General features: G+C 41.0%; 1 protein-coding gene, 1 non-coding gene and 1 pseudogene across 3 annotated transcripts in view; 1 reads left to right on the forward strand and 2 right to left on the reverse strand.

Moving 5' to 3' along the window:
- The window catches only part of MORC4 (MORC family CW-type zinc finger 4), a 62,853-nt gene extending 45,025 nt beyond the window's left edge, over positions 1–17,828 (reverse strand). For both annotated transcript variants that reach the window (XM_066356725.1, XM_066356724.1), the window contains exons 1-5: positions 17,475–17,828; positions 17,284–17,356; positions 8,833–8,965; positions 3,647–3,864; positions 2,790–2,937 (exon numbers count right to left, since the gene is read on the reverse strand). In XM_066356725.1, coding sequence (XP_066212822.1) covers positions 2,790–2,937; positions 3,647–3,864; positions 8,833–8,965; positions 17,284–17,356; positions 17,475–17,576 — 674 coding nt within the window. In that variant the 5' untranslated portion in view covers positions 17,577–17,828. The remainder of the gene's footprint in view (positions 1–2,789; positions 2,938–3,646; positions 3,865–8,832; positions 8,966–17,283; positions 17,357–17,474) is intronic.
- On the forward strand, positions 9,698–9,775 carry TRNAD-GUC (transfer RNA aspartic acid (anticodon GUC)). The gene has a single exon. It is a non-coding gene; the product is annotated as a tRNA-Asp (tRNA).
- Positions 17,829–21,107: 3,279 nt separating the features above from the next.
- LOC136385429 (tigger transposable element-derived protein 1-like) lies at positions 21,108–23,165 on the reverse strand (annotated as a pseudogene).
- Between the last annotated feature and the right edge of the window lie 4,745 nt (positions 23,166–27,910).

Here is a 27,910-nt window from a genome sequence, read left to right on the forward strand (position 1 = left end):
GATCCACCTGGCACGCCCACCAGGGGCGATGCTCTGCCCCTCTGGGGGGTCACTCTGCCTGCTGCGACCAGAGCCACTCTAGCGCCTGGGGCAGAGGCCAAGGAGACATCCCCAGCACCCGGGCCATCTTTGCTCCAATGGAGCCTTGGCTGCGGGAGGGGAAGAGAGAGACAGAGAGGAAGGAGGGGGGGTGGAGAAGCAAATGGGCGCTTCTCCTATGTGCCCTGGCCAGGAATCAAACCCGGGTCCCCCGCACGCCAGGCCGACGCTCTACCGCTGAGCCAACCGGCCAGGGCCCCATTTTTAATTTTTTTGAGGTAACTCCACACTGCTTTCCACAGTGGCTGCACCAATAGGCATTGTCACCAATGGTGCATGAGAGTTCTCTTTTCTCCACACCCTTGCTAACACTTGTTGTTTGTTGATTTATTGAAGATAGTCATTCTGACAGGTGTGAGGTGATATCTCATGGTGATTTAAATTGCATTTCTCTGATGATTACTGATGAGCATCTTTTTATATATCTATTGGCTTCTTTGTAAAAGTGTCTATTTAGGTCCTTTGCCCATTTTTTAATTAGATTTTTTTGATGTTGAGATTTATAAATTCCTTATAAATTTTGGATTTAGCCCCTTATCAGATGTATAGGCAAATATGTTCTCCCGTTCGTCAGTGGTCTTTTCATTTTGTTGATGGCTTCCTTTGCTGTGAAAAACTTTTTAGTTTGATGTAGTCCCATTTGTTTATTTCTCCCTTGCCTTATAAGATACATTAGAAAAAATGTTGCCACGAGAAATGTCCAAGAGTTTACTGCTTATGTTTTCTTCTAAGATTTTATGGTTTTGAGTCTAACATTTAAGTCGTTTATTCATTTTGAGTTTATTATTGGGTATTGTGTAAGAAAGTGGTCTAATTTCATTCTTTACACATATTTATCCAATTTCCCAACACCATTTATTGAATAAACTACCTTCATCCCATTGTATATTTTTGCTTCTTCTGTCAAATATCAATTGATTATAAAAAACATGGGTTTAGCCTGACCTGTGGTAGTACAGTGGATAAAATGTTGACCTGGAATGATGAGGTCACTGGTTTGAAACCCTGGACTTGCCCAGTTAAGGCACAAATGAGAAGCAACTATTACATGTTGATGCTTCCTGCTCCTCCCTCTTCTCTTCTTCTCTCTTTCTAAAATCAATAAATATAACCTTTAAAAAAAGATACGGGTTTATTTCTGGGCTCTCTATTCTGTTCCATTGATCTATATGTCTGTTTTTAGGCCAGTACCGTGCTGTTTTGGTTACTATAGCCTTGAGTATAGTTTGATATCAGGTAGCATGATTCCTCCTTGCTCTCATTTCTGAAGCTTGCTGTGGCTATTTGGGGTCTTTCCTGGTTCTATATAAATTTTTGAAATATTTGCTCTAGTTCTGTGAAATACACCATTGTATCTTGATATGAATTGTGTTGAATCTATAGACTGCTTTGGGTAGTATGGATATTTTAATGATGTTAGTCCTTTCTATTCATTAATATAGTATATGCTTCCACTTATTTATATCTTCTTCAGTTTCTTCAGTGACTTATAATTTTCTGAGTATGTCTTTTTTTTTTTTTTTTTTTTTGTATTTTTTCTGAAGCTGGAAACGGGGAGAGACAGTCAGACAGACTCCCGCATGTGCCCGACCGGATCCACCCGGCAAGCCCACCAGGGGCGACGCTCTGCCCACCAGGGGGTGATGCTCTGCCCCTCTGGGGCGATCGCTCTGCCACGACCAGAGCCACTCTAGTGCCTGGGGCAGAGGCCAAGGAGCCATCCCCAGCACCCGGGCCATCTTTGCTCCAATGGAGCCTTGGCTGCGGGAGGGGAAGAGAGAGACAGAGAGGAAGGAGGGGTGGGGTGGAGAAGCAAATGGGCGCTTCTCCTGTGTGCCCTGGCCAGGAATCGAACCCGGGTCCCCCGCACGCCAGGCCGACGCTCTACCGCTGAGCCAACCGGCCAGGGCCTGAGTATAAATAAGTCTTTTATATCCTCAGTTAAATTTATGTCTAGCTATTTTTTTAAGCAACTGTGAAAGGGATTCTTTTCTCAGTTTTCCTTTCTCATAGTTCATTATTGATGTAAAAAGATGCAACTGATTTATGGATGTTTATTTTGTATTCAGCTACTTTACTGAATTCATCAATTCTAGTAGTTTTTTTCATGGAATATTTAGGGTTCTTTATATACAGTATCATGTCATCTGCAAATAATGATCGTTTTACTTCTTCCTTTCCAATCTGTACACCTTTTATTTATTCTTCTTGTCTGATTGCTGTGGCTAGGACTTCCAGTATTGTGTTAAATAACAGTGATGAAAGCAGATATCCCTGTCTTGTTACCAATCTTAAGGGAAATGCTTGTTAATGTCTCTTTTACATACTTTATTTTAATTGTCAAGTTAGTTAAATAACTACCATTTACCTATCTCCAAACAGTGTCCACCAATATAAAATAGATATTTATAATGGATTCTAAAGATTTTAAACTAATATTGAACTGTCCTGATTATTTATGGCAATAACCTCAGGATATGCATATCTCTGCTTTATCCAGACTTCACATTTTACTAATAAGAACCACTATCTCAAACAAACCTGTGGTTGTGAGAAAGTTAAAAAATGTATGCCATAAGATACAAATATATATTAAAATTTATCTACTCTGCTTCTCTAGAGATTTATTAAAATGTACTTCATCATACTACCCTTGCTTATTACAATCTCTCACCCTTGGAATACTATACCTGCGGATGTTCCAAATGAGAACACGGGTGCCTTTTTTGCCCGGGATGGCATCAAACTGGGACAGCAGTTCATTTTCACTGTTGAAAATTGAGTAGTTCAAGATGGCTTCTAGGCTGGGCAAGGAATCTTCAGTAATGATCATTTTTTGTAAAACCAAATATAGTCAAAGAAAAAAAACAACATTTTTAAGATGATGCTATCAGTTAGGAAGATATGCCTTTTGAACTGCATGTTTAGACACGATATAGGAATAGAGACAAAAAGCATGGGCATTACTGCTGCAGAAGAAAGGAAAGACAAAATGAAGAAAGGCTGTAGAGACAAACATCAAAATCAGTTATCCCTGCAGAATATAGCTTCAAATATAATGTAAATAAAGAGTCTTATATTTAGGAAATAGATCAAAGGCTAAATTTTTAGACTCTTTGGAAGCAATGAGTTCAAACTTTACTGCTACACTGGTTGGGTCAAGATGACTTGGTATCTACCAGAAATAATAGCTTGTCCAGGAATGGGGAAATAAGTGATTCTGCCATCAGATAAGCTGATGAATAGAATGTTTCTAAAAGTATGATACAAATTTAGCTACCCTTAGGGGAAAAATAATGAGGGAGTGGTGGTGGGGGGGAGATAGAGATCAAATCACATAAAAATGAAATTTTCCATACAACAAAAACATTTCTCAGCTTCTGTCAAGGGTCCAATCATTCTTTTAAAACGTTTACTAGAAAAAAATTCAAGTTAAATTTAAGACAGTTGAATTGATAGCTAGAGTTGACTTCAAGAAATAGGCTTCCATTAAAATACCAAAGTAGACTAATTTTTAACCAAAATTCTCCATTTCCAGAAAGGATATTGTTTTGCTGGTTGAATGGAACAATTGGTACAATAACTGCCTGGGCCTGTACACATTCCAGGTAGGTCTGTGATAGGAGTCCAACAGTGAGGGTACCCCCATTCTTGGTGAAGACAAGAGCGTCCTTTCCTAGCCGCATGGAGCCTGACTTGAAACCATTACCAAAGACCCCGATGGGACATTGGCTCTTCTTTATTACTTTATCTGTAAAGCCAAAGCTGTAATTATACAAGAAAAAAGGAATCAGGAAAAAAGAAACCAGAGAGGTAAAAAGCATCCTAAGATAGGTGACAGGCAATGAATAACACTTGTAAAAAGTCACTTTTATTTTCTTTAGATATTTCTGGGCAAAACTATAGTTAAAAACATAGAAAATTACTATGGGGTAATGGGACTGATTTTCCTGTGTGGTTTGTGTATACATAAACACTTCCAGAAAATTAGTCACACTTTAAAAATGGAACGGAGGCCTCTCTTCACTAACAAAGATAGCTGGAGAAGGCCATAGGTAGTTTTCTTTTTTTTTAGAGAAAATGGCTCTCATTGCTAATAGTAAGGTTAGGGTAGGGTAAAAAAGAGTGGTTATCTCAGAGTACACTGTATAGAGGGTAACAAAAGTACCAGATAGCAGCATTGGTCAGAAGGACCAGACTAGGTATCTCCTAACCTGGTTATTTCACCTTCTGGAAACCTCTGACAGTCAGAGTTTATATATCTTAACAATTTCAACTATTCATTCAAAAGATAACACTTCCAATTCTTACCCTCTGTTCCATATGCTGGGACAGTTCATTGGAATGTGGCCAGGGGATAAAAATAGGTAGTTCTGTCTCTGAATATCAAGCAAACAGCTGCAGTATAAAGTCTTTCTTGTTCTATTAAGGGTATTTCACTGAGTCACTTCAACAATCTCGAGCCCCTTATGATCAGCTTACTCTGGGAACCAGATCCTTTCCCTTTCATATATTCTCTACTCAAACATGCAACAAAATAATAGAACCAAGAAAACTGAAGATATGAAATCTAGAAAATGATTAATCTTCCCTCACCACAAATAAAACTAATTTTAAGGACTGTTTCTCTTCAGACTGACTAAATTTACAATGTTGTACACTGCTATTCATTCAATAAATACTTATTAAGTAGCTACTTATGTGCCATGCTTTGTGCTAAATACTGAAGACAAACCTGTCAATAAAAGAGGCACGATTCTTGCTCTTGTGATTTACAGTCTAAAGAAAGGTTTCATATAATACAGATTAGACTCCTCTCCAACATCAATAAAATAGACACTCTACGTGCCATGTCGGAGCAGCGTGGCCTTGGCTCTTACACTTTTGCACAGGGTTGAGTTGCCTGGTTTCCACTTCCTAAAGGCCGTGGTTTGTGTTTATTCCCTGAGAAGAAGTACCACCTTTCAATTTTCTATTTCAAAGTGTTATACAATAACACCATTAAGTCCTTCTAGAGTACACAATTTGCAAGAGTTTTGTGCATCCTACAAATAAATCTAATGACAGAGAAAAGAAGTTTCTAGGATAGTAGTTCCTTTGAAAATCCCAAAGGAGTGTTCTATTTCTGCTGTCTGAGGGCCTTAGTGTTCCAGGAATTAAACTTACAGAAGTTGCTAAGTTTCAGGCTGTCCAATTCCTCTTTTGAAAAAAACTGACTAGAAAAGATGTGGTCATTCTAAGGATTAAATTATGTACTGTATGCACAATATATAATAAAGTAGTATTTAAACTTGAATTTTAAACTAACTCTGGAAGTCACTCTGAGAATTGGCATGTGCTGTCCTCTAGCTCTACTTCAGGTCTAATATCGTAGACTTCAGGTCTAAAACTCAGGGCTCTTCATAAACAGTAGCCTCTCACTTGAAATGAATCTACACAGTTATCTGAACTTAAAGGTTCTCTAATGTTACAAAAGCTTCAATTACGTGGTCCAGGCAAAGTGGTGAAAATCGAGAGACTATATTACTCTCTGAAGTTCCTAGCCATTCCTGCCTTTTCTGCCATCTCTTCTCTTTTCTCCTTTGTGAGCATAAACCCTGATGTGTTCCTTAGTTTGAGAAGACCAAATGATTATACAAGGTTGAGAAATAAGTAGCAGAGCAAAGCCAGACCAGAAATGAAAAAGGCTAAGAATAATGAGAAGACAGAATTTGGAAGCTTCGGGTAGCATTTTGTTACACTTGCTTCTTCCTGTGTGTTCTTTTATTCCACTTTCTAGTTCCATGCTAGGTATTCTATTTAACTGGAAATTGTAGAATGGATGCCAGATACTAATCAAATAACTACCCAATGTAAAAGCCTTCCCAGAAATAATAGAATTGCTTTATACAGTTCGTTATAGCTCTTTCATTTTTCCCAGAGGTAGCTTGGCTTAGGAAGTGGTTTCTCTTTACTAAGTCCTGTTCTATCTTCTTGTCTAAGAGGTAACAGTAAACCAGGAAGACGGCAGCTTGTTCTTGACTTAATTAAAATATCAAGATTCTAAAATCTAGAGAGGTAAATTTAAAGTGGGACTCTGACCAATGAAACAAACCTTAACAAATTCATGGACATACAAGGTGGGGGCACTGCTGTTTCCTAGATATATTGGTGATATAATATGCAGTATAAAAAACGAGAGACTGCTAAGCACACCGCTATTCTCTGGTAGTTGTTTCAGAAAGGACTTACTAGGAAATGTACTGAGCAGAGGTAGCAGATGCCTTCTATCTATGGATCTGTGGCTGCTTTCAATCCTTGACCTCTGAAAAAAGAGGGTTTCCACCTTGCTGAACAAGGCAGCTGAATATATAGACTAGCCAGTTCACATACTAACCACAGAAACGAAAGAGAATTAACTGTGGACCTTAAAGAAATTTAAGGATACTTTCCCTTTTTAATTTGATTTTCATGGGATTCTGTACTGATGGGAGAAGTTGTTGCTTCAATTACATAAGTATTTTATTAGCCCGAAAATAGGAAGATTAGCATAAAGAGCTGGAAAGTGTGGATAGGATTATAAGAAATATTATAGATCAAATAGAATTTCTGTAGGCTTAATAATCCTGCATAACTACCTCTATTATGTTTCCAAATATAAAAGTAATATGCCCCCAAACCAACAAAGGAAAAATTAATATACTTAATAATTTTCAAAGCTACCTCTAAAGTTCAATTATTTAAAAAAGAAATTGTGATAAATGGTTAAAAGTTAGGATTGGATTATGGGCCCAGCACGCTTCCGCTGCTCAACTCTGCTAGCGGTTAAAAGTTAGGATTGGATTAAATGATGTCTTCTAAATAACAGATTCAACTTTGTTTTAAGACACAATCAACAGTTCAAATGCTATGGTACTGTTCACCTGAAACCTATGTACTCTTATTGATCAATGTCACCCCATTAAATATAATTTCTAAATAAAAAAGATACAATCAGAAATAAAATCCAGCATATATACCATGCATAATCTAGGACTCATTAAAAATTCTCTAAAATTAATTTTTTTTAATATGAGAAACAATTTCCCAGATCCCATTAGTGGGAAACATATTTGGCATGGTAACGCCAAAAAATTCTATGGCTAAAGAGGTTTCTGTCTGTTTAGCTATTTTATTCCTTGGGGAAAAAAATGAAATTTTAAATGAACAACACACGTCCTTCATATTTCAACTCAAATGTCATTTCTTCAGGGTAGCCTTTTTGGATTCAATAGATTAGGGCAGATCACTCCATTACATGCTCTCCTGGAACTGTACTCTTCCTTCACAGCAGTTACCACTCAGTGGGATAGCCTATTTAGTTGTATCCACCACTAGTCAATCCTTTTATATTATATATTTCTAACTAAACTCTCAGCCCCTTGAGAGCAAGGATCACGTCTGTCTGATTCACCTCTTTATCTCCAGTGACTTTCACATGGCGATCAATAAAATGTGTTGAATGAATCGGGAACAAAAATTGTTTGAATTAATTTGAAGCCATCCTCTTTCCTCCTCCTGCCTTACAACTATAAGCACCAGCTCTCACAGATGTAGTTCCACAGACAAAATGGGAAGCGGTCACAATATCTGCTGAGCCCACTATTTGATACCCATGTCACTGGGATTAGGTGTGGCATGAAGGAGTCAGTAAGAAGATAAGTGATTAAGGGGGGAAAAAAAACTAGTACAGAATTAAACATATATTTGGGTTCCACTCCATATAAAATTGCATATATCTTAATATAAAAATTTACTTGAGATAAAAGTGATGCTGTAAGTTGAAAAATAGGGCCAGCTCTATAACTTCATTAAAATACTGGCCACATTCTTATCTCACTTCTAAACGCTGTCCCCAAATATTCTTCTAATTATGCGGGTTTGCGACGCAAGGTACACAGACTGCTGAGTGGTAAAACATAACCACTTTTATAATGGCTTTTGTCTAAATTTCATTTCTTTTCTCTGATGGATCAAAGGGATTTCCCTATAAACAGGGTTACAGAATTAGAATACCCTCAAAGAAAACTACAACTAGAGGAATGTTTTCTGTATCTACAGTTTGAGGTCCTTTCCCTCCTCCATAGAATCCCTTCATTGTTATTTATGCTTCACACACTACATGACCCAAGAGTCCTATGTAAAACTTTAAAGATTATGTATATAAACACCTTCTATTTATCTTTCATGGATCTTGATTTTACCCAGGTATTCATATTTTTAATCCAAAGATCATTTCCATTCCAATACTTCCCACTTAAGAGTGAATATAGGTTAATATAATTTGGAGGTCTCAGTCCAGTGATGGTCTTTACACTTGTTCTTCTCTTTGCCTGAATTGTCATGCCTGGTCCCCTGTTCCTTTACCTTGTTAAATTCCATTATTCACCCTTAGACCTTAGATCTCAGCTTAAATATCACTTCCTCTGCAACACTTTTGCTGACCTCCTGCATCAGACTGAGTTACACTTTCCTATCGTTATACTTAATTTTTATTATGATTATCGCCTAATAGTCTGAATTGCCAGCCAGACTGTACATTCTGTGAGGGCAAAAACACTGCCTATTTCATAACCAGTGCCCTAGCACATAATAGATGCTCAATAAGGGTTTGTTGAATGAATAAAGGGAAAGTAAAATATTAAAGAAAATCAATACGCCTTAACTAGAGTTCACGAATTCAAGACAAGAGACAAAAAATGAAGACATTTTTACCTGAGCATTCGGTGTAATTTATGAGGTGTCATTCCACATCCATCATCAGTAAAGGTCAAACAAGATTTATTCTTGACCTCCTCAACATCTATAAAGACAGTCCTGGCGGATACATCTGGATCTACAGCGTTATCTGCAAAACGTAGAAATCTGTGATATTAGATCTCTTTTTCTAATATTTTATTAAAATCTCTAGTTCAGTGCCCCCTAAGACATAGATAATATCCTTTATTCCCTTCATGTGGATGTCCCAGAAGGTAAGCAGGAAACATTAATGGTAGTGCACATACTAGGTTATAGGGAACAACAGATATGAAGGCAGATGGGGTTATAGGCTGATTTTTATTTCATCTAATGTCTGATCAGCAATCTGCTTTTCTCCCTTCAATCTTCAGGTTCTGTGGGAAAAAAGAACTCTTCCTATGTACAAAGCATTTTGGTCTATTTTCATCTTATTATTTCTTGTCTTTTAGCCACTTTACTACTCATGAACTCACACCGTAAAAGGGGGCTATGGAGAAGAGCTAAATCCCAGTTTGGGTACAAACAGAGGCATATTACACACATTACAATTTACTTGTGAAAAATTTATTTTCTACTTTTTTATATCACCTCCTCTGTTAAAGAACACAGATATTATTATCACCATCCTTGCTTACAGCCTAAGAGGTATTGAAAGAGTTAGAGGTTAAAATGAAAACATTTCATTGCCTGCCTAGATCCCAGTGATGGTAGCAAGCTTGCTTAGAGAGAAAGACTGATTCTGCTGGGATATTCTAATAGTCTTAAAGGCAACGCTGTCCAACCCTCATTAAATGGAGAACATAGAATTAAAGTAGAAAAAGTATATAGAAAAAGTTTCACGGCCCTGGCTGTTTGGCTCAGTGGTAGAGCGTCGGCCTGTCGTGCAGAAGTCCCGGGTTCGATTCCCGGCCAGGGAACACAGGAGAAGCACCCATCTGCTTCTTCACCCCTCCCCCTCTCCTTCCTCTCTGTCTCTCTCTTCCCCTCCCGCAGCCGAGGCTCCACTGGAGCAAAGATGGCCCCGGCGCTGGGGATGGCTCCTTGGCCTCTGCCCCAGGCGCTAGAGTGGCTCTGGTCGCAACAGAGCGACGCCCCAGAGGGGCAGAGCATCACCCCCTGGTGGGCGTGCCGGGTGGATCCCGGTCGGGCGCATGCGGGAGTCTGTCTGACTGTCTCTCCCCGTTTCCAGCTTCAGAAAAAAAAAGAAAGAAAGAAAGAAAAAGTTTCACAATTCCTCCTGAAATGAGTCTTTAAAATAGGTTATTTAAGACTCCAAAGATATCAAATATAGTTATATGCTAACATATGCACCATGTCCACAATGCCAGGGGTACCTTTGTCTAGTGGCCACTTCTTTTTGCCACAGGTGCCACTTTGCATAATTGTCAGTCACTGACACATGTGGTGCCACTGTCTCGTTAGGACTCAATGGCCCAAGTGGGAGAGCAGTCTGTACAGTCTGTTGGGTAGGTTTTTAAGCACTCCTGTCTCTACTGGCTCTCTAATCAAGACCGAGACCTTTTCTTCTACCTTTTTCCTGTTCCGTGGCATTCCACACTGCTTTACTGATACCACATGGCTGGGCTGAGAGATCCAATGGGGGGCTGGTTGTATACTGATCCCATTACCACTGTTCAAACTGTGGCATTTCTCCAGTAGGAACATCTTTTGCAAGTAACAGAACTATTATACATATTCAAAATATCAATTTTTACAAGACAATTAACAGTATCGGTTATAGCCACTTGGATATGTGGAATGTCCATCAACTAAAACAAGACACAGAATAATTTCAAGGACCACAATGATGTTGCCAGAATCAGTGATAAAACTGTCACTGATTATAACCTGAAAAAACGTGTAACAGCCACAAGGCATCACCAGTAGTCCTGGAAGGGGGTTAAGAGCTCTGATGGAGTCAATCTGTAAGGACTAGGTAGGTCTAAAACCCTGTGCTATGTTGCAGATCAAGTGGGCCAACTTTGGCAAGAATTGTAAGTTTGACATGCAAGAGCGGTTTTATCAGAAATACATGTTTTACTTTGTATATGAGGCAGCACCGTTTTTTTTTTTTTCTTTAACTGACAGAAAAATTCAGCATTTTGAAGCTGCCTCTACTGTTTCAAGAAACCACTTGGGAAGTAGGCCTTGAATTGTTTTAGGACCTATCAGTCATTCCCGCTGGCAGGAAGCCAGGGCCATTAAGAACGACACCTTTAACTTGTCAACCAACAACAGGACATCATGTCTACTTTGAAAAGTTTGCACACAGAGAAAATTTTTCTAACACTTTATGAACATTCGCAATTCAAACATGCAACACACATCAGTTCTTATTCTGTGTTCATACAACAGTACATTCAATGAATCCGCTCACAGGTCTCTCATAAAATCACTTCTACTTTTTTCCTCCTTACTGCAAAATTTGCCCAAATTTTACTACGTGCTTCTTTACAGGAACACATCAAAGGATTTCCAATACAGGCACTTCAGGAGTTACAAGGTAGCTGCCAGGAGCAGCTAGATATTTTATCTCCTTGGCTGGAAGCTGGTGGAGTAGAGGGGGGAGGGGGCATGCAAGAGGCCTGGGTCAGCTGGAGCAGCAGGGAAGAGATCAGCGAGGCACCCACACCAGTAAGATTAGCTTTGCATTTGCTTTCAGTTTTAAGTGGCCTTTCACTTGGCCTCAACAAATGAAATGATAACAATAACAAGATCAGATTCAACAAATGAATTTATAATAAAGCACCAATATGGCAGCTGATTTCAATCCTACCTCTTGCCGCTTGACCTTCCAAAAATGGATGCTGCCAGATCCCAGGGAGTCTATATCTAGATTCTCCTGTGACCTAACCCACCCAGCCTTATGAACAGGAAAGACAATGAGAAAATTCCTATTCTTCTCCCCTCACCCTCTACTTATGCAAGAGCTGCACTAGCAGGTCTTGAGATGTCCTTCTCCCCTGACCTGACCCACACAATCTCATGTTCTATGAGATCCCAAGGACTCATATCTAACCTGCCTCATCCTAACCCTTAGTGGGAGGACCCTATACCTACCTCTCCTGACCCATCACTTAGTCTAGAGCATGAAAAACCAGATTGCAGGGAAGCTATCTTATTCCTTAATCTTGTCCATCCAATACCTGATCTTCTAAAAAAGTATTGTATCTGAAGCCTCATTCCTCATCAGAACCCTGAGGGCAATGAGAAATTGTCCCATGACAGCCTACCTGGAGAGACAGGTTGGAGAGCGGGGAGATGGCCTTTCTGGATTTTTAATTGAATTTACTGGGGTGACATTGATTAATAAAATTATGTAAGTCTTAAGTTTATAGTTCGATAATATATCAACTGTATATTGTATTGTACCATGACAAATCAAATCTCCTTCCATCACCATTTATCCCTCTGGGGAGATGGCTTTGAGGTAGCGCTTCACAAGTCTCCCATCTGCTCCTGTCCCAGAAGGATGGCCTATGTGGATTCCTGCAAGTTCAACAGGGCCAAGCTGCTGCCCTACAGACATCCTGCAAGTATCCAAACATATTGTTTAAAATTAGGTCATTGGCCTTGGCCGGTTGGCTCAGCGGAGGAGCATCGGCCTGGCCTGTGGGAGTCCCAGGTTCAATTCCCGGCCAGGGCACACAGGAGAAGCACCCATCTGCTTCTCCACCCCTCCCCTTCTCCTTCCTCTCTGTCTCTCTCTTCCCCTCCCGCAGCCAAGGCTCCATTGGAGCGGAGATGGCCCGGGCGCTGGGGATGGCTCTGTGGCCTCTGCCTCAGGCGCTAGAGTGGCTCTGGATGCAGCAGAGCGACGCCCCAGAGGGGCAGAATATCGCCCCCTGGTGGGCATGCCAGGTGGATCCCAGTCGGGCGCATGCGGGAGTCTGTCTGACTGCCTCCCTGTTTCCAGCTTCGGAAAAATGAAAAAAATAAAATAAAATAAATAATAAAATTAGGTCATCATCTCCTGACACAAGCTATCCTTCTTCTGTTCCATACACACACACACACACACACACACACACACACACGGTGGGGCAAAAGTAGGTTTACAGTTGTGAATATGTGAAACACAGAGTTTATTCTTGTATTATTATTTATTCATTATTGTATTATTTTCCATATGAACTGTAAATCGACTTTTGCCCAACCCTCTTTACACACACACACACACACACACACACACACACCCACCCATAGTGTTAGCATTCAAATGACCACAAGTTTGAAATCCAACAGCCGTTTTTTATCCCTCTCTCTCTGACACTATACATCCCTAGGCCTTCTCACATCTTGCTATTTCTATTCCCATTGTCATTTTCTTAGTTTACAGAGTTTATTCTCCCTCATCTGAATAATTGTGATCATCTCTTCACCAGTCTTTTAAAGCCATGTCGCTCTCTTCTCCAATCCATCTAATACACTGATGCAAGATAAATTTTCCTGAAGCACAGCTCTGATGATGACATTCCCTACTCAGAAAATTTAGGACTAAAAGGCCAAATATCCAAGCCTCCCTGTCACATCCTGGTCTCAGTGGGCCTTTCTAACGAGCTCTACTTGGCACTTGTCATAAAAAAGACCTGTGTTTGAATCCTGGATCTGCCACTTACTAGATATGGAACCTTGGAAAAGTCAATTAAAAACTCTGAGCCTCAGCATCCTTATCTGTGGGATGAGAGTAGTAGTAATAATAATAATAATAATAATAATAATAATATTTACTTCAAAGGGTAAATTAAAAATATATTTGTGAAAGCTCTTTGTAAGCTCTCTAAGGACCTAGAGTTTTGTCTACTTGTGAACTTCATGCTCTAATTAAATTCAACTACTCAGTATTCTTCATGCCTTTGTTCATGCAGTTGTTACTTTCCCCTGGAATGCTCTCCCCTCCCCACACCCATATCCACATGTCCCAATCCTTCAAATCTCAGCTCAAATGTCATGTCTACAAGGCTTTTCCAAACCCTCTTCTTCCTGGTAAGCTGGAAGTCATCCCTCTCTCCTCTGAACTCCCCATAGCACTCGTTGTATATATCTCTACTGATTCATCACTTTTATTTTGTTGTTGTATAAAGCATAAACCTTCTGTACATATTTCATCTCCCTTACTAGAAGAGTAAATTTTTTTTACCTACAATGGTGGCCTTGCCCACAGTGAGTACTCAATAAATATTTATTGAATGAATGATTCACTAGAAAATTAATGTACAAGTGGAGGACAAAACTGTTGGAAGGAAAATCTACAATGAGAGTTTTGGATGAACAGTTAACACTTTGCTCTCCCTTTTCCCTATTATTAATATGACCACAAATAGCTGTGATTTGGTTTTAAAAATCTGTGGAATTTATGGAACAGAATGGAGAGCCCAGAAATAAAACCACATATATATGGACAAATAATCTTTGACAAAGGAGCCAAAAACACACGTTGGAGAAAAGAAAGCCTCTTCAACAAATGGTGCTGGGAAAAGTGAAAAGCCCCATGCAAATAAAATGAAACTTGATTACAGTTTGTCCCCCTGGACAAAAATTATTTCAAAATGGGTCAAAGACCCTAAATATAAGATCTGAAACAATAAATTACATAGAAGAAAACAGAGGTGCTAATCTTATGGACCTTGGCCTTTGTCAAATTTTAACCCCAAAGGCAAGGGAAGTAAAGGCAAAAAATAAATGAATGGAATTATATTAAACTAAAAATCTTCTGCAGGGAAAAAGAAACCAACAATAAAACAAAAGGGAAGCCAACCAATGGGAGATGATATTTACAAACCACAGCTCTGATAAGGGGTTAATATCTAAAATATATAAAGAACTCACAAAGATCAGCAACAAACAAGCAAGCAATCCAATTTAAAAAATGGGAAGAGGACCTGAACAGACACTTCTCCCAAAAACACATACAAATGGCCAACAGATATATAAAAAGATGCTCAGCTTTGCTACCTATTAGTGAAATGCAAATCAAGACTACAATGAGGTATACCACCTCACACCTGTTAGATTGGCTGTTATCAACAAGACAGGTAATAACAAGAACTGGAGAGGCTGTGGAGAAAAAGAACCTTCATTCACTGCTGGTAGGAATGTAAACTGTTACAGCCATTATGGAAGTCAGTATGATGGTATCTCAAAAAATTAAGAATATAATTATTATATGACCCAGCAATCTCTTTACTGGGTATCTACCCAAAAAACTTGAAAACACTAGTATACAAAGACACATGCACCCCTATGTTCATCACAGTATTATTCATAGTGGCCAAGACATGGAAACAACCAAAGTATCCTTCGATAGAGGATTGGACAAAGAAGATATAGTATATATATATACAATGGAATACTGCTCAGCCATAAGAAATGAAGACATATTGCCTGACCAGGCGGTGGCGCAATGTATAGAGCATCGGACTGGGATGCAGAAGACCCAGGTTCGAGATCCTGAGGTTGCCAACTTGAGCACGGGCTCATCTGGTTTGAGCAAAGCTCACCAGCTTGGGCCCAAGGTCGCTGGCTCAAGCAAGGGGTTACTCGGTCTGCTGCAGCCCCACGGTCAAGCCACATATGAGAAAGCAATCAATGAACAATTAAGGTGTCACAACAAAAAACTAATGATTGATGCTTCTTATCTTTCTCCGTTCCTGTCTATCTGTCCCTATCTATCCCACTCTCTGATTCTCTCTCTGTCACTGTAAAAAAAAAAAAAATGAAGACATTGCCATTTATGACAGCATGGATGGACCCTGAGAACAAAATACTGAGTGAAATAATCAGAAAAAGCTAAGAACTGTATGATTACACACATAAGTGGGAGATAAAACTAAAGTAGTTACGGGGGGGGGGAGGTGGAAGGAAGGGAAGTAGGGGGACAAATATATGGTGACGGAAAATGAGTTGACTTTGGGTGATGGGCACACAGTGCAATCAACAGTTCAAATACCATAGAGATGCTTATCTGAAACCTATGTACTCTTATCGATCAATGTCACCCTGTTAAATTTAATTTCTGAATAAAAATAAAAATTGTGGATTTGTATGTATGTGTGCAGACATGTGTGCATGTGTAATACTCATAAAAACTTGTACTCATATAAGACATGTTAGGCCAGGCTTAGGTTAATGCTTCAGACAAAAGTCCTATGTATACAGAATTAAAAATCACTCATAAAGTTCAGTCCACAGTAGGTACATATGGCTTTTCACAGCTTCACCGTGTGCTGACCTGAGCAGAAAAACACATTTGTCCTCATTCCCACTAAGTAAAATTTTACTTTTCCCTCTGTTTCTCTGTTTTAGCTACATGCACACAGATCTCATTCCCTGTGCAGTTTCACTCAAGGCATTGTACAAAACTTTAAAGATTTGGTCCCTGTTCTCTAGGATTCAAAACCTATCAACGTCACTTTTCCCCTGCACTTTCTAATGGACAGTCATACACATTGTAAGCATTCTGCTTTATGGTCAAACTAATCATGAAAGTTCCCTGTCAGCCTTCCAAACAACTCTCCTGACCCTCTCCTTCTGCTGCCCACTGACTTCTTGCCCAAGACAACGCACACTGCATGACCCCAGCGATTGCTTAAGTAGGAACTGGGGCTCATTTGGGAAGCTCTGAAACCATTTTCAAAATTTTTCTTGTGCTACCTTGTCCTGTAAATATTTCTCTCTCCTTTAAGTTTTTGAAAAATTTTACAGTGTGCTTTGTATGCTGCTGTATCTTGTCCAAGAATGCTTTTCTTCTTTGCTTTCTACACAGTATTTAGCATACTACTGCAAAAGCTGGTGGACTTGGCTTCAAGAGATCAACTGAAAACGCTTTAAAAGCAAACATCGGTGGAACAGAGGTTAAGTGCTCAGTGTTCATTCCAGCGGTGTGAGGGCGCTCGTGGACCACGGACCCGGCCCTCCGCAGTCGCAGGGAGCCAAATGCACTCGTGTCATCTCTTAAGGGATGTCCCATCATTCCCAGATTCTCTGGTCCCCAAAGTTAAAGAACTCCTTTTTCCAGACTTTTCCTCATGATCCTGCTGGGTCCACTACAATGCCCCTTTGCTAACTTGGAGCTTTTCGCCGGTAGCCAGTCCCTGTGGAGCCCAGCTGCCTTGGGACCCCATCTCCTTTTGCTTAGAAACTAAACTACCCGAAAATGCCTGGAACATCACGAGCCAGAGAGAAAAACCGCACAGGAGTCCTAACTCTTCGGACACATCTTGTTTCTTCAGCTCTATACGCGGAACCTTGTCCCTGGCTAAAGAGCTGACCCCTCCTCCGCCTGCGGAGCGGGGGCCAGTCCCGACGCCCCCAGCCCAGTCCCAGCCCCCCCCCACCCGCGGCTCCACACATTCCGCTCGGATCCGCGGCACCACGCTGGCACCACTGCCTCGGGCGATCGCGGCCAGGCCCGCCCTCGCCACTCACCTAGCAGCTCCGCGATGGCACTGAAGGGTCGCGTGTGGCTGCTGGAGTTGCTCTGTAGATAGCGGGGGCTCATCTGAGGGCGAGAGAAGGTCCCGTCCCAAGTGAGGCCTCAGCCCGCCGGGCCCTCCCCGCGCGACCCCCGCAGCCCCGGGGCCCGCGCGCGCGTCCGCCCCCTCGGGTCTCCGACCTACCGTGCTCAGGCGGATCCCAAACGCCTGCGGGCCGCCGCCAGGGCGGGCCAGCCCGCTGCCCGGCGCGCCAGGGCCCGCGGGGGCCCCTCGGTACAGGAGCATTTTTTTGGCCGCCACGATACTCGGTTGCTGTCTCCAAACTACTCGCCCGGCCGTCCCGGGCTGGAGCTCACTCTCTCGCACTCGCAGCTGGCGGCGGCTGTCCCAGGCCCGCCCTCCCTCGCTCCCACCCGCAGCTGGCGGGGGCGGGGCGCGCTCCAGCCACCTGTCCTGGGCGGGAGGGGTGAGGCCGGCAGAGCTGAGCGGCGGCCCCGCCCTGTTAGCACCTCTGCCGACCCACCGACTGCCGGGTGTCCTTCGGGCCGTACAGAAATATGGCGACCTCCTGACAGCCGCTCCTTGATCCCCGCCCCTAATTAATTCTTGGCGTTTGCCATAGGCCAGGCAACCGAGCGGGAAAGCGCGGGGGGGGGGGGTGCGTGGGGAGCGGGAGGGGGGAGTACGTGGGGAGGGGCGGGAATGAGGGGAGGAGAGGGAGAGGGTGTAGGGATTTCTGGAACAGAATCCCAGTTAGGCTGCATGACTAACGGGCAGGATAAGGCAAGTCTTACAAGTTCTAAAGACCGCAGTTGTGCTATCTGGGTAGATAGCAGGCTGGCCTGGTGGGAAAGCATTCTGACTACTCGGGCTTAAGTGTCTCCGGAAACACCCAGAACTTTTTAGAAGGCAATTGACAAATCATCTTTAAAGTTTTGCAAGGCTGGGGGTAGTTGTTTATAAAAGAGTAAATGGAATGTACTTAAATACCCCAACGTAGGGATTAGTTGTTACAAAGTGAATATTGATGTGGAAAATATTCATGAGGAAATGCAGGAAACAAGAGGTTACAACATACTGTGTAACTTGATACCTTTTAAATTTGAAAAACAAGTATTGGAAAAACAAGTATACATATATATGCATGTGAATTCTCTCTCTCTCTCTCTCTCTCTCACACACACACACACACACACACACACCCCTGAGAAAACTTGAAATGATATATTCCAAGATGACCGACCTCTCCCCGTCTGGAATTGAATTTTTTTTTTCATTATGTGTACTTTCTAAATTTTGTACTGTGAAACATACACTATTTGATTACTGGAAAAAAGTTTATTAAACAATATAACTTTCCCTAGTATGGGTGAACCATAATTTGACCGTTCCTCTATGACAGGGGTCCCCAAACTACGGCCCGCGGGCCACATGCGGCCCCCAGAGGCCATTTATCTGGCCCCACCGCACTTCCGGAAGGGGCACCACCATCTCATTAGCCATAAGCAGGCCCATAGTTCCCATTGAAATACTGGTCAGTTTGTTGATTTAAATTTACTTGTTCTTTATTTTAAATATTGTATTTGTTCCCGTTTTGTTTTCTTACTTTAAAATAAGATATGTGCAGTGTGCATAGGGATTTGTTCATAGGTTTTTTTTATAGTCTGGCCCTCCAATGGTCTGAGGGACAGTGAACTGGCCCCCTGTGTAAAAAGTTTGGGGACCCCTGCTCTATGATAATTCAGGTTGTTTTCAACATTTTTTTCGATAATACAAAAAGTGCCACTTCAGACATCCTCATGTACAGACCATTAATTTTTGGTACTGTTATTTCTCCAGAATATTGCCGTGTCTAATATCATGTTTACTCTTAATAAATACTTACTAAATATTGGGAGGTGATTTATTCTCCCAGAGACAGTCAGAACTAAATGTTCCTGATCTGATCTGGGCAATCTTTTCTTCTCCTCATCCCCCTCCCCCTCCCCCTCCCCATCCCCCTCACCCTCCTTCTCCTTCCTCTTCCCCTTTCCCTCCCCCCTCCTCCTCCTCCTCCTCCTTCTTTCTTTTTTTTTTTTGCCAATGTTTTGAACAAAACTGGTGTCTCTATTATTGTTTTAATTTGAATTTCTTCAACTACCAATAAAACTAAATATCTTCTGCCCTGCCTGGTTGGCTTAGTGGTAGAGTGTTGGTTTGGTGTGTGGAAGTCCCTGGTTCGAATCCCGGTCAGGGCACACAGGAGAGGCACCCTTCTACTTCTCCACCCCTCCCTCTCTCTTTTCTCTCTATCTCTCTCTTCCTTTCCTGCAGCCAAGGCTCCATTGGAGCAAAGCTGGCCTGGGTACTGAGGACGGCTCCATGGTCTCCACCTCAGGTGTTAGAATGGCTCCAGTCCCAAGGGATCAACATCCCAGATGGGCAAAACATCGCCCCCTGGTGGGCATGCCAGGTGGATCCCAGTCAGGTGCGTGCGGGAGTCTGTCTGTCTGCCTGCCTCCCGGCTTCTCACCTCGGAAAACAACAACAACAACAAACCCCAAAAAGCAAAAAACTAAATATTTTCTCAAACATTTATTACATATATATATTTCTTTAAGTGCCTGTTTATAGCTTTGAGCATCATTTCCCAACCCCCCTTGAATCCTTTGCATATGCCTTTTTTTGGGGAGGGATCTTTAATTTTTTTTTTAATACACAAAAGTACAAAGAATGATATAATGATATAGCAAATCTCCAAATACTTATTACTCAGATTCAAAAGTTATCAGGACTTTACCAAACCTGCGTTACATATTCTTTTCTTTTTTATTTTAGAGCAAATCTCAAATATCCTGTCATTTTACCTTATACACTTCAGTCATCTGAAACTATGGAAATTTTCTTGAGAACATAATGACATTGCCACTTTCACACTAAACAAAATTTATAACAATTATTTGATGTCCTCTAATGTGCAGTCCATATTTTGATTTCCTCAATTATCTCAAAAGTATTTTCTTTTTACATTTGGTTTGTTTAAATCTAGATCCAAATAAGATGTACACATTGTACTTGGTTATGTGTTTTCGATCTACTCTAAAGCAGTCTTTCTAGTTTTTTCATGCTATTGAGTTGTTGAAGAAACTAAGTCACTTGTACTGTTGAATGTCTACATTCTCATTTGTCTGCTCGTGTCTTTGTGTTGTCACTTAGTTTGCTCTTCTTGTTAGAGGAATAAGTGTAAATATAAATCAGAAGTTGACTCTAAAGGCTTCATTCGATTCCAGTACAAGTTTTTAAACCAGGAATGCTCATAAATGGAGCTGTACGTATGCTTCCTATTGCATCACATTAGAAGGTACATAGTATTCAACACTTACTGATATTCAGATTGATCAGTCGGTTCAGGGGGAGGTAACCTATATGTTCCACTGCAGAAATGCCTCAGCAATATTTTGGGTTTGGTTCCAGACAATCCTCAAAAGTGAATATTGCAATAAAGCAAGTCAGTTGAATTTATTGGTTTCTCAGTGCATATAAAAGTTATGTTTACACCACACTGTAGTCTATTAAGTATGCAATAGTGTTACATCTTAAAAAATATATATCCCTTGATTTTATTGGGGTAACTTTAAAAATAATAATAATTATTATTTTAATAATAATGTTTATTATATTTATAAATATATTAAAATAATAATCATTATTATTTTAATTGTATATATACCTTAATTTAAAAATACTTTACTGATAAAATATGCTATCATCTGAGCCTTAACCATCTAAGTTATAATCTTTTTTTTCTGGTGAGAGGTCTTGCCCCAATATTGATAGCTACTGACTGATCAAAGTAGTAGTTGCTGAAGATTGGGGTGGCTGTGACAATTTCTTAAAATAAAATAACAGTGAAGTTTGCCACATCAATTGACTTTTCCTTTCAGGAATGATTTCTTTGTAGCATTAGATGCTCCTTGATAGCATTCTACCCACAGTAGAACTTCTTCCAAATTTGGAGTCAATTATCTCAAACCCTGCTGCTGCTTTGCTAACTAAGTTTATGTCATATTCTAAATCCTGTGCTGTTGTTTCAACAATCTTCATGGCATCTTCACCAGGAGTAGAATCTATCTTAAGAAACTATACTTTCCTCGTTCATGGTTCATCCATGAGAAGCAACTGCTCATCTGTTAAAGTTTATCCTGAGGTTGTAATAATTTAGTCAAATCTTCATGCTCTACTTCTAATTCTAATTCTCCTGTTATTTCTACCACATCTGCTGTTACTTCCTCCACTGAAGTCTTGAACTCCTCAAAGTCATCTGTGAGGGTTGGAATCAACTTCTTCCAGGTTCTAGTTAATGTTGATATTTTGACTCCTTTCCATGAATCACAAATGTTTTTAGTGATGTCTAGAATGGTCAATCCTCTATAGAAGGTTTTTATTTTATTTTGCCCATATCTATCAGAGGAATCACCATCTATGGCAGCTGGAGCCTTACAAATTGTATTTCTTAAACGATAAGACTTGAGAGTTGAATTTACTCCTTGATGCAGAATAGATCTTGTGTCAGTAGTCATGAAAACAACAATATTCTCAGCGTTTATCTCCATCAGAGCTCTTGGATGACCATCTGCATTGTCATGAGTGGCAATATTTTGAAAGGCATCTTCTTTGTCTCAACAGTAGATCTCAATAATGAGCTTAAAATATTCAGTAAACTATGTTGTAAACAAACGTGCTGTCCTCCAGGCTTTGTTGTTCCCTTTATAGAGCACAGGTCGAGTAGATTTAGGATCATTCTTAAGAGCCCTAGGATTTTTGGAATAGTAAAGGAGCATTGGTGTCAACATAAAGTCACCCCAACAAGTGACTTTGTTAGCCCCAACAAGAAATTCAGACTGGCATCTACTTTTAATCTAAGGATGTTTTGTCTACATTGAAAATCTGTTCAGTGTAGCTACCTTCATTAATTATCTAGATTTTCTAGAAAACTTGCTGCAGCTTCTACATTAGCACTTGCTACTATACCCTGAACTTTTATGTTATGGACAAGGCTTCTTAACCTGAACTTCATGAACCAACCTCTGCTAGCTTCAAGCTTCTGCAGATTTCTTACCTCTCGCAAGCTTCATAAAATTGAAGAGAGTTTGGGCCTTACTCTGGATTAGACTTTTGCTTAAAGGAATACTGTGGCTGATTTGATCATCTACCCAGACCACTAACATTTTCTCTGTATCAGCAATATGGTTGTTTTTCTTTCTCATTATTTGTGTGTTTATAGGTATAGCACTTTTTTTTAATTTTCTTTTTTTTTTCTTTTTTTCTTGTTAAGCTGGAAACGGGGAGAGACAGTCAGACAAACTCCCGCATGCGCCCAACCGGGATCCGCCCGGCCCGCCCACCAGGGGTGACGCTCTGCCCACTAGGGAGCGATGCTCTGCCCCTCTGGGGCGTTGCTCTGCCGCAACCAGAGCCACTCTAGCGCCTGGGGCAGAGGCCAAGGAGCCATCCCCAGCGCCCGGGCCATCTTGGCTCCAATGGAGCCTTGGCTGCGGGAGGGGAAGAGACAGAGAGGAAGGAGGGGGGCGGGGTGGAGAAGCAAATGGGCGCTTCTCCTATGTGCCCTGGCCGGGAATCGAACCCGGGTCCCCCACACGCCAGGCCGACGCTCTACCGCTGAGCCAACCAGCCAGGGCCAGGTATAGCACTTTTAATTTCCTTCAAGAACTTTTCCACTTTCACAAGTTGACTAACCACTTAGTGCAAAAGGCCTAGCTTTTGGCCTAACTTGACTTGCAACATCCCTTTCTCACTAAGCTTAATAATGTCTAGCTTTTTATTTAGAGTGAAAAGCATGCAATTCTTTCTTTTACTTAAATATTTAGAGGTCATTGTGGGGTTATTAATTGGCCTAATTTCAATATTGCTGTATCTCAGGGAATAGTGAAGCTGTTGGAGAGGAAAAGGCCAGCCAGTTGGTAGAGCAGTCAGAACACTTATCAATTAAATTCACCATCTTATATGGGTGTGGTTTGTGGCACCCAAAACAATTACAATAGTAATAGCAAAGATGACTGATCATAGGCCCTGGTCGGTTGGCTCAGTGGTAGAGCGTCGGCCTGGCGTGCAGGAGTCCCGGGTTTGATTCCTGGCCAGGGCACACAGGAGAAACGCCCATCTGCTTCTCCACCCCCCCCCCCCCCGCTTCTTCTCTGTCTCTCTCTTCCCCTTCCGCAGCCGAGGCTCCATTGGAGCAAAAAGATGGCCCGGGCGCTGGGGATGGCTCCTTGGCCTCTGCCCCAGGCGCTAGAGTGGCTCTGGTCATGAGAGAGCGACGCCCCGGATGGGCAGAGCATCGCCCCCTGGTGGGCGTGCCGGGTGGATCCCGGTCGGGCGCATGCGGGAGTCTGTCTGACTGCCTCCCCGTTTCCAGCTTCAGGAAAGTAAAAAAAATAAAAAAAAAGATGACTGATCATAGATCACCATAACACATATAATAATAATTTTAAAAGTTTGAAATATTGTGAGAATTACCAAAATATGACAGAGATACAAAATGAGCAAATGCTGTTAGAAAAATTGCATTGATAGAATCGCTCAAGGCAGAGTTGCCACAAGTCTTCAACTTGTAAAAAAAAAGAAAAGAAAAAGAAAAAGAAGAAAAGCAGTATCTGTAGAAAAAGTAAAGCACAATAAAAAGAAAAAGTGTGCTTGCACAAAGTTCCCTGTCAACCTTTTACTTTATGATTTCATCAATTGATGGTCAATGAAAAAATAATTATTGGTATTGCAAAATGAAGATAAACTAATCCCATAATTTCTTATAATTTACTAACTGGATCATTTTGCATAGAATTTTGTCTCATCAACTATGGCTCTTTGATTACTCTGAAATACAATTTATATGGGAAAGATAGGACAAATGCTTAACTCTTTACTTTTTTTGTTTTGTTTTGTTTTTTGTTTGTTTGTTTGTTTTGTATTTTTCTGAAGTCAGAAGTGGGGAGGCAGTCAGATAGACTCCTGCATGCACCCAACTGTGATCCACCTGGCATGTCCACCAGGGGGTGATGCTCTGCCCATCTGGGGCATTGCTCCGTTGTGGCCGGAGCCATTCTAGCACCTGAGGTGGAGAAAATGGAGCCATCTTCAGTGCCAGGGCCAACTTTGCTCCAATGGAGCCTTGGTTGTGGGATGGGAAGAGAGAGACAGAGAGAAAGGAGAGAAGAAGGGTGGAGAAGCAGATGGTTTCTTCTCCTGTGTACCCTGACCAGGAATCAACCTGACACTTCCACACACTGGACCAACTCTCTACCAGAGAGCCAACCAGGCAGGGCCTAATTCTTTACTTTTAATTATAGTTTTTTAGAGTAAAGAGTTGATGCCTATAGTGGATACTGTGATGTGTCAGCTCATGTCTCTCCTATTTCAGTAAAGAAATTTTTGGCTGAGCTGCTGAGAGAACTGTTGGCAAGCAGTCTTCAGGTGTTAGCCTCTTCAGGAATTACCTCAGGTACAGAGTTACCTCACTCAAGGTCATAAAGTTTTCTGGGGCAACCCACAATGCCTAACCAAAGAAAGGGTATAAAGGCTTGACTGTCTCAGTACAAGTTAGGACAATTCTGAAAGGTCACTCCAGATCCCTTTCTGGGGTTGGCTGATGTTACTGTTGGGCTGGCAATGCAGCTCGATTCCCTCTCTTCTTTTGCCTGCTTCTTTCCATAGGTGTTAATCTGAAAGACACCTCCTAGTAAACATTCTGCACACTACAGTCTGTCTTGGAGTCACCTTCCTGGACAACTCAAATTATGACATTTGAAACAGAGTTATACAAGAAATCCATTACTTAGATGAGATTTGGGAGCTACATCACTCACTGCACAATTGGCATTGAGGACAACACGCTGAAGGTAGGTAAAGCACAGGTAGGTCCCTGCCACAAGGTGGCAATCCTATTATTGTTACAATGTTCACCAGGTGGTGAATTAGGATGTATACTGGTAGAAGGAGATAAAGAACTGATGTGATGTATCAAGTGTTTGAGAAATTTAGAGAAGAGTAATTATAAGACAAATATAATTTGGTGTTTATTCAACTTCAATGAAGATTAAACTCTCAATGGAGACAGGTTTGCTATGCCAAAATCAGGATGCTTCCTAAGAAATAGTAGGACATTGACACTTAATTTGGGGATATCTAAATTGATGCCTCTAAAAACTTGATCTCCAGATTTCCCTCAGTCCTCTGAGCCTGCAGAATTAGCATAACTTCCTTAATGATAGTGCCACCTACCTCTTGCTCTGAGATGATGCAGAGCTTCTCCCCCACAAGATAATATGTGCACTCACTTCTCTTCTGGCCACTAGACCTATAACAAGGCTTAAGGCACAGCATAAACATACCAGCCCTGATAAGAGAGGGAAATTACTATACCCTAAGGAGTTGCAAGGCTGAGCCAGCATGAATTGGGAGGAGCTTCAAGAGTTCACTTGAAATTGAATTCTGAAAATGCTTGATCAAAAGAGCCGGACTATAAGGTTGGATTAAGGAGTTGGATAAAGGAGAATTTATCAATGTGCAAACACTCTCCTGGAATATAAGACTTAACATCTTTGCAAGGATCACAAAAGATGGTGCAAACTCATTATTAGGATGGTTCTTGGTAGTAGAGAGATAGTGATGATCACATTAAGTGAGGATACAATGCCAGCATTGCTGTGGCAGTAGTGGAAGAAGGAATGAATAGATTCAGAAGTGAACATACTAGAGTAAATAAACTGAAAAAAACTGGAAAACTCAAATAGAAAGGTACAAGATACTCCATTTACCAAGGATGGGAAACAAGCTGGTAAGAGGATCAGCAGCACCGCTAATAAATTCAGCAGTGGCTCTCCTCTGTAGGTTAGGCCTGACAATGGAAAAGGCCATTACAAATCTAGGCTCATGATAGAAGTGGGGATTGTAGGGTTCTGAACAGATAAAGATTATATAGCTGAGTGCAACCATCAAGAGTTAAGTGGGTATAATCTTCATCAGGAGTGACAGGTGGGAAGAAAAATCAGAGGAGCTGGAAGAGCAACTATGGAAATGGTAAATAGAACATAGCATTCCTAAGGAACAAATAGATGATCAGGGAAAATAAATGGCCATTATGGTGATGTTTTAGCCAGAAGTCTAATGTCTGGATCATTCTTATTCTTTCTTGCAGAGTAACCCACAACCATTTCTTCCTTTCAGCACAGAATATTTTGAAAGTATTATTTGGTCTTTGCTGTTATTTGCCTCAAGACTTGGACCTTCAGTCTGACTGGTGGTGGCACAATGGATAGAGCATGACCTGGGACACTGACAGTGGTAGTCAACCTGGTCCCTACTGCCCACTAGTGGGCGTTTCAGCTTTTATGGTAGGCGGTAGCGGAGCAACCAAAGTATAAATAAAAAGATAGATTTAACTATAGTAAGTTGTTTTATAAAGATTTATTCTGCCAAACTTAGCAAAAATCTGACATAAAGTACTTGGTAAGTAATTATTATTATATGCTTCAACTTGCTGTAACTCTGCTTTATAAATTTTATAAAGTTACTTCTCTACTTTATAAATCACCATTACTGTGGAACCGGTGGGTGGTTAGAAAATTTTACTACTAACAGAGATGCAAAAGTGGGTGGTAGGTATAAAAAGGTTGACTACTCCTGAACACTGAGGTCCCAGGTTAGAAACCCTGAGGTCACCAGCTTGAGCATGGACTCAACCAGCTTGAGCACAAGGTTGCTGTCTTGAGGAAAGGGTCACTGGCTCAGCTGGAGCCCCTTAGTCAAGGCACAGTATGAGAAGCAATCAATGAACAACTAAAGTGCTGCAACTATGAGTTGATGCTTCTCATCTCTTTTCTTTCCTGTCTCTGTCTCTGTCTGTCTCTCCTTCACAAACAAAAAAGGACTCAGAACTTCTAAAACTGCCCATTTACTGACTTCTTCTAAGGTGTGTGATCCATCTATCTCACATGCTCTGGGACACTGTGAAAGCTGCACTAAGTATTGGTGTGTTTACTACTTGAAGGACTTGGTGTATAAACAAAAACTTTGTTTCTCCCAACTATTTGGCCTCCTTATTAGCACATGGGGTCAAAGGATTCTTCTCAGTTTCTCTCCAGTTCCTCAAGACAGAAAAGCAATCCTAAGTGGCCAAGGGAACAGCTGAAAGTCTAGGGTTTTGCCTCTTCCAAGCCTTGCAGCCACTGTGCACCAATAAACAAAAGCAGCAAATGACTACATATAAATCCTATCTCTGTGAATCCACAGGGTCATAAAAATACTATAACACAGGGTTCCACATACTACACCACCAAAGAGGGCAGCAGCAGCAGGTGACACATTTGTGAAGGTGGACTTCAGTGAACAGAGTCTGTCAGTGGGCACAGCATGGAGCATGGGTGCCAGTGGTGAAACCCTGGATCTTTTTTTTTTTTTTGTATTTATTTTTGAAATTGAGATATAATTGACATATAACATTGTATTGGTTTTATATGTGCAACATAATTATTTAATATATGTATATAGTGCATTTTAAATCTATCTACTCATCATCTATAGATATTTATTTCAATCATCTATCTCTCCTACTGGTTGAACTCTGA

Source organism: Saccopteryx leptura, chromosome X, assembly GCF_036850995.1.
Source record: "Saccopteryx leptura isolate mSacLep1 chromosome X, mSacLep1_pri_phased_curated, whole genome shotgun sequence".
NCBI classification, from domain to species: Eukaryota; Metazoa; Chordata; class Mammalia; order Chiroptera; family Emballonuridae; genus Saccopteryx; species Saccopteryx leptura.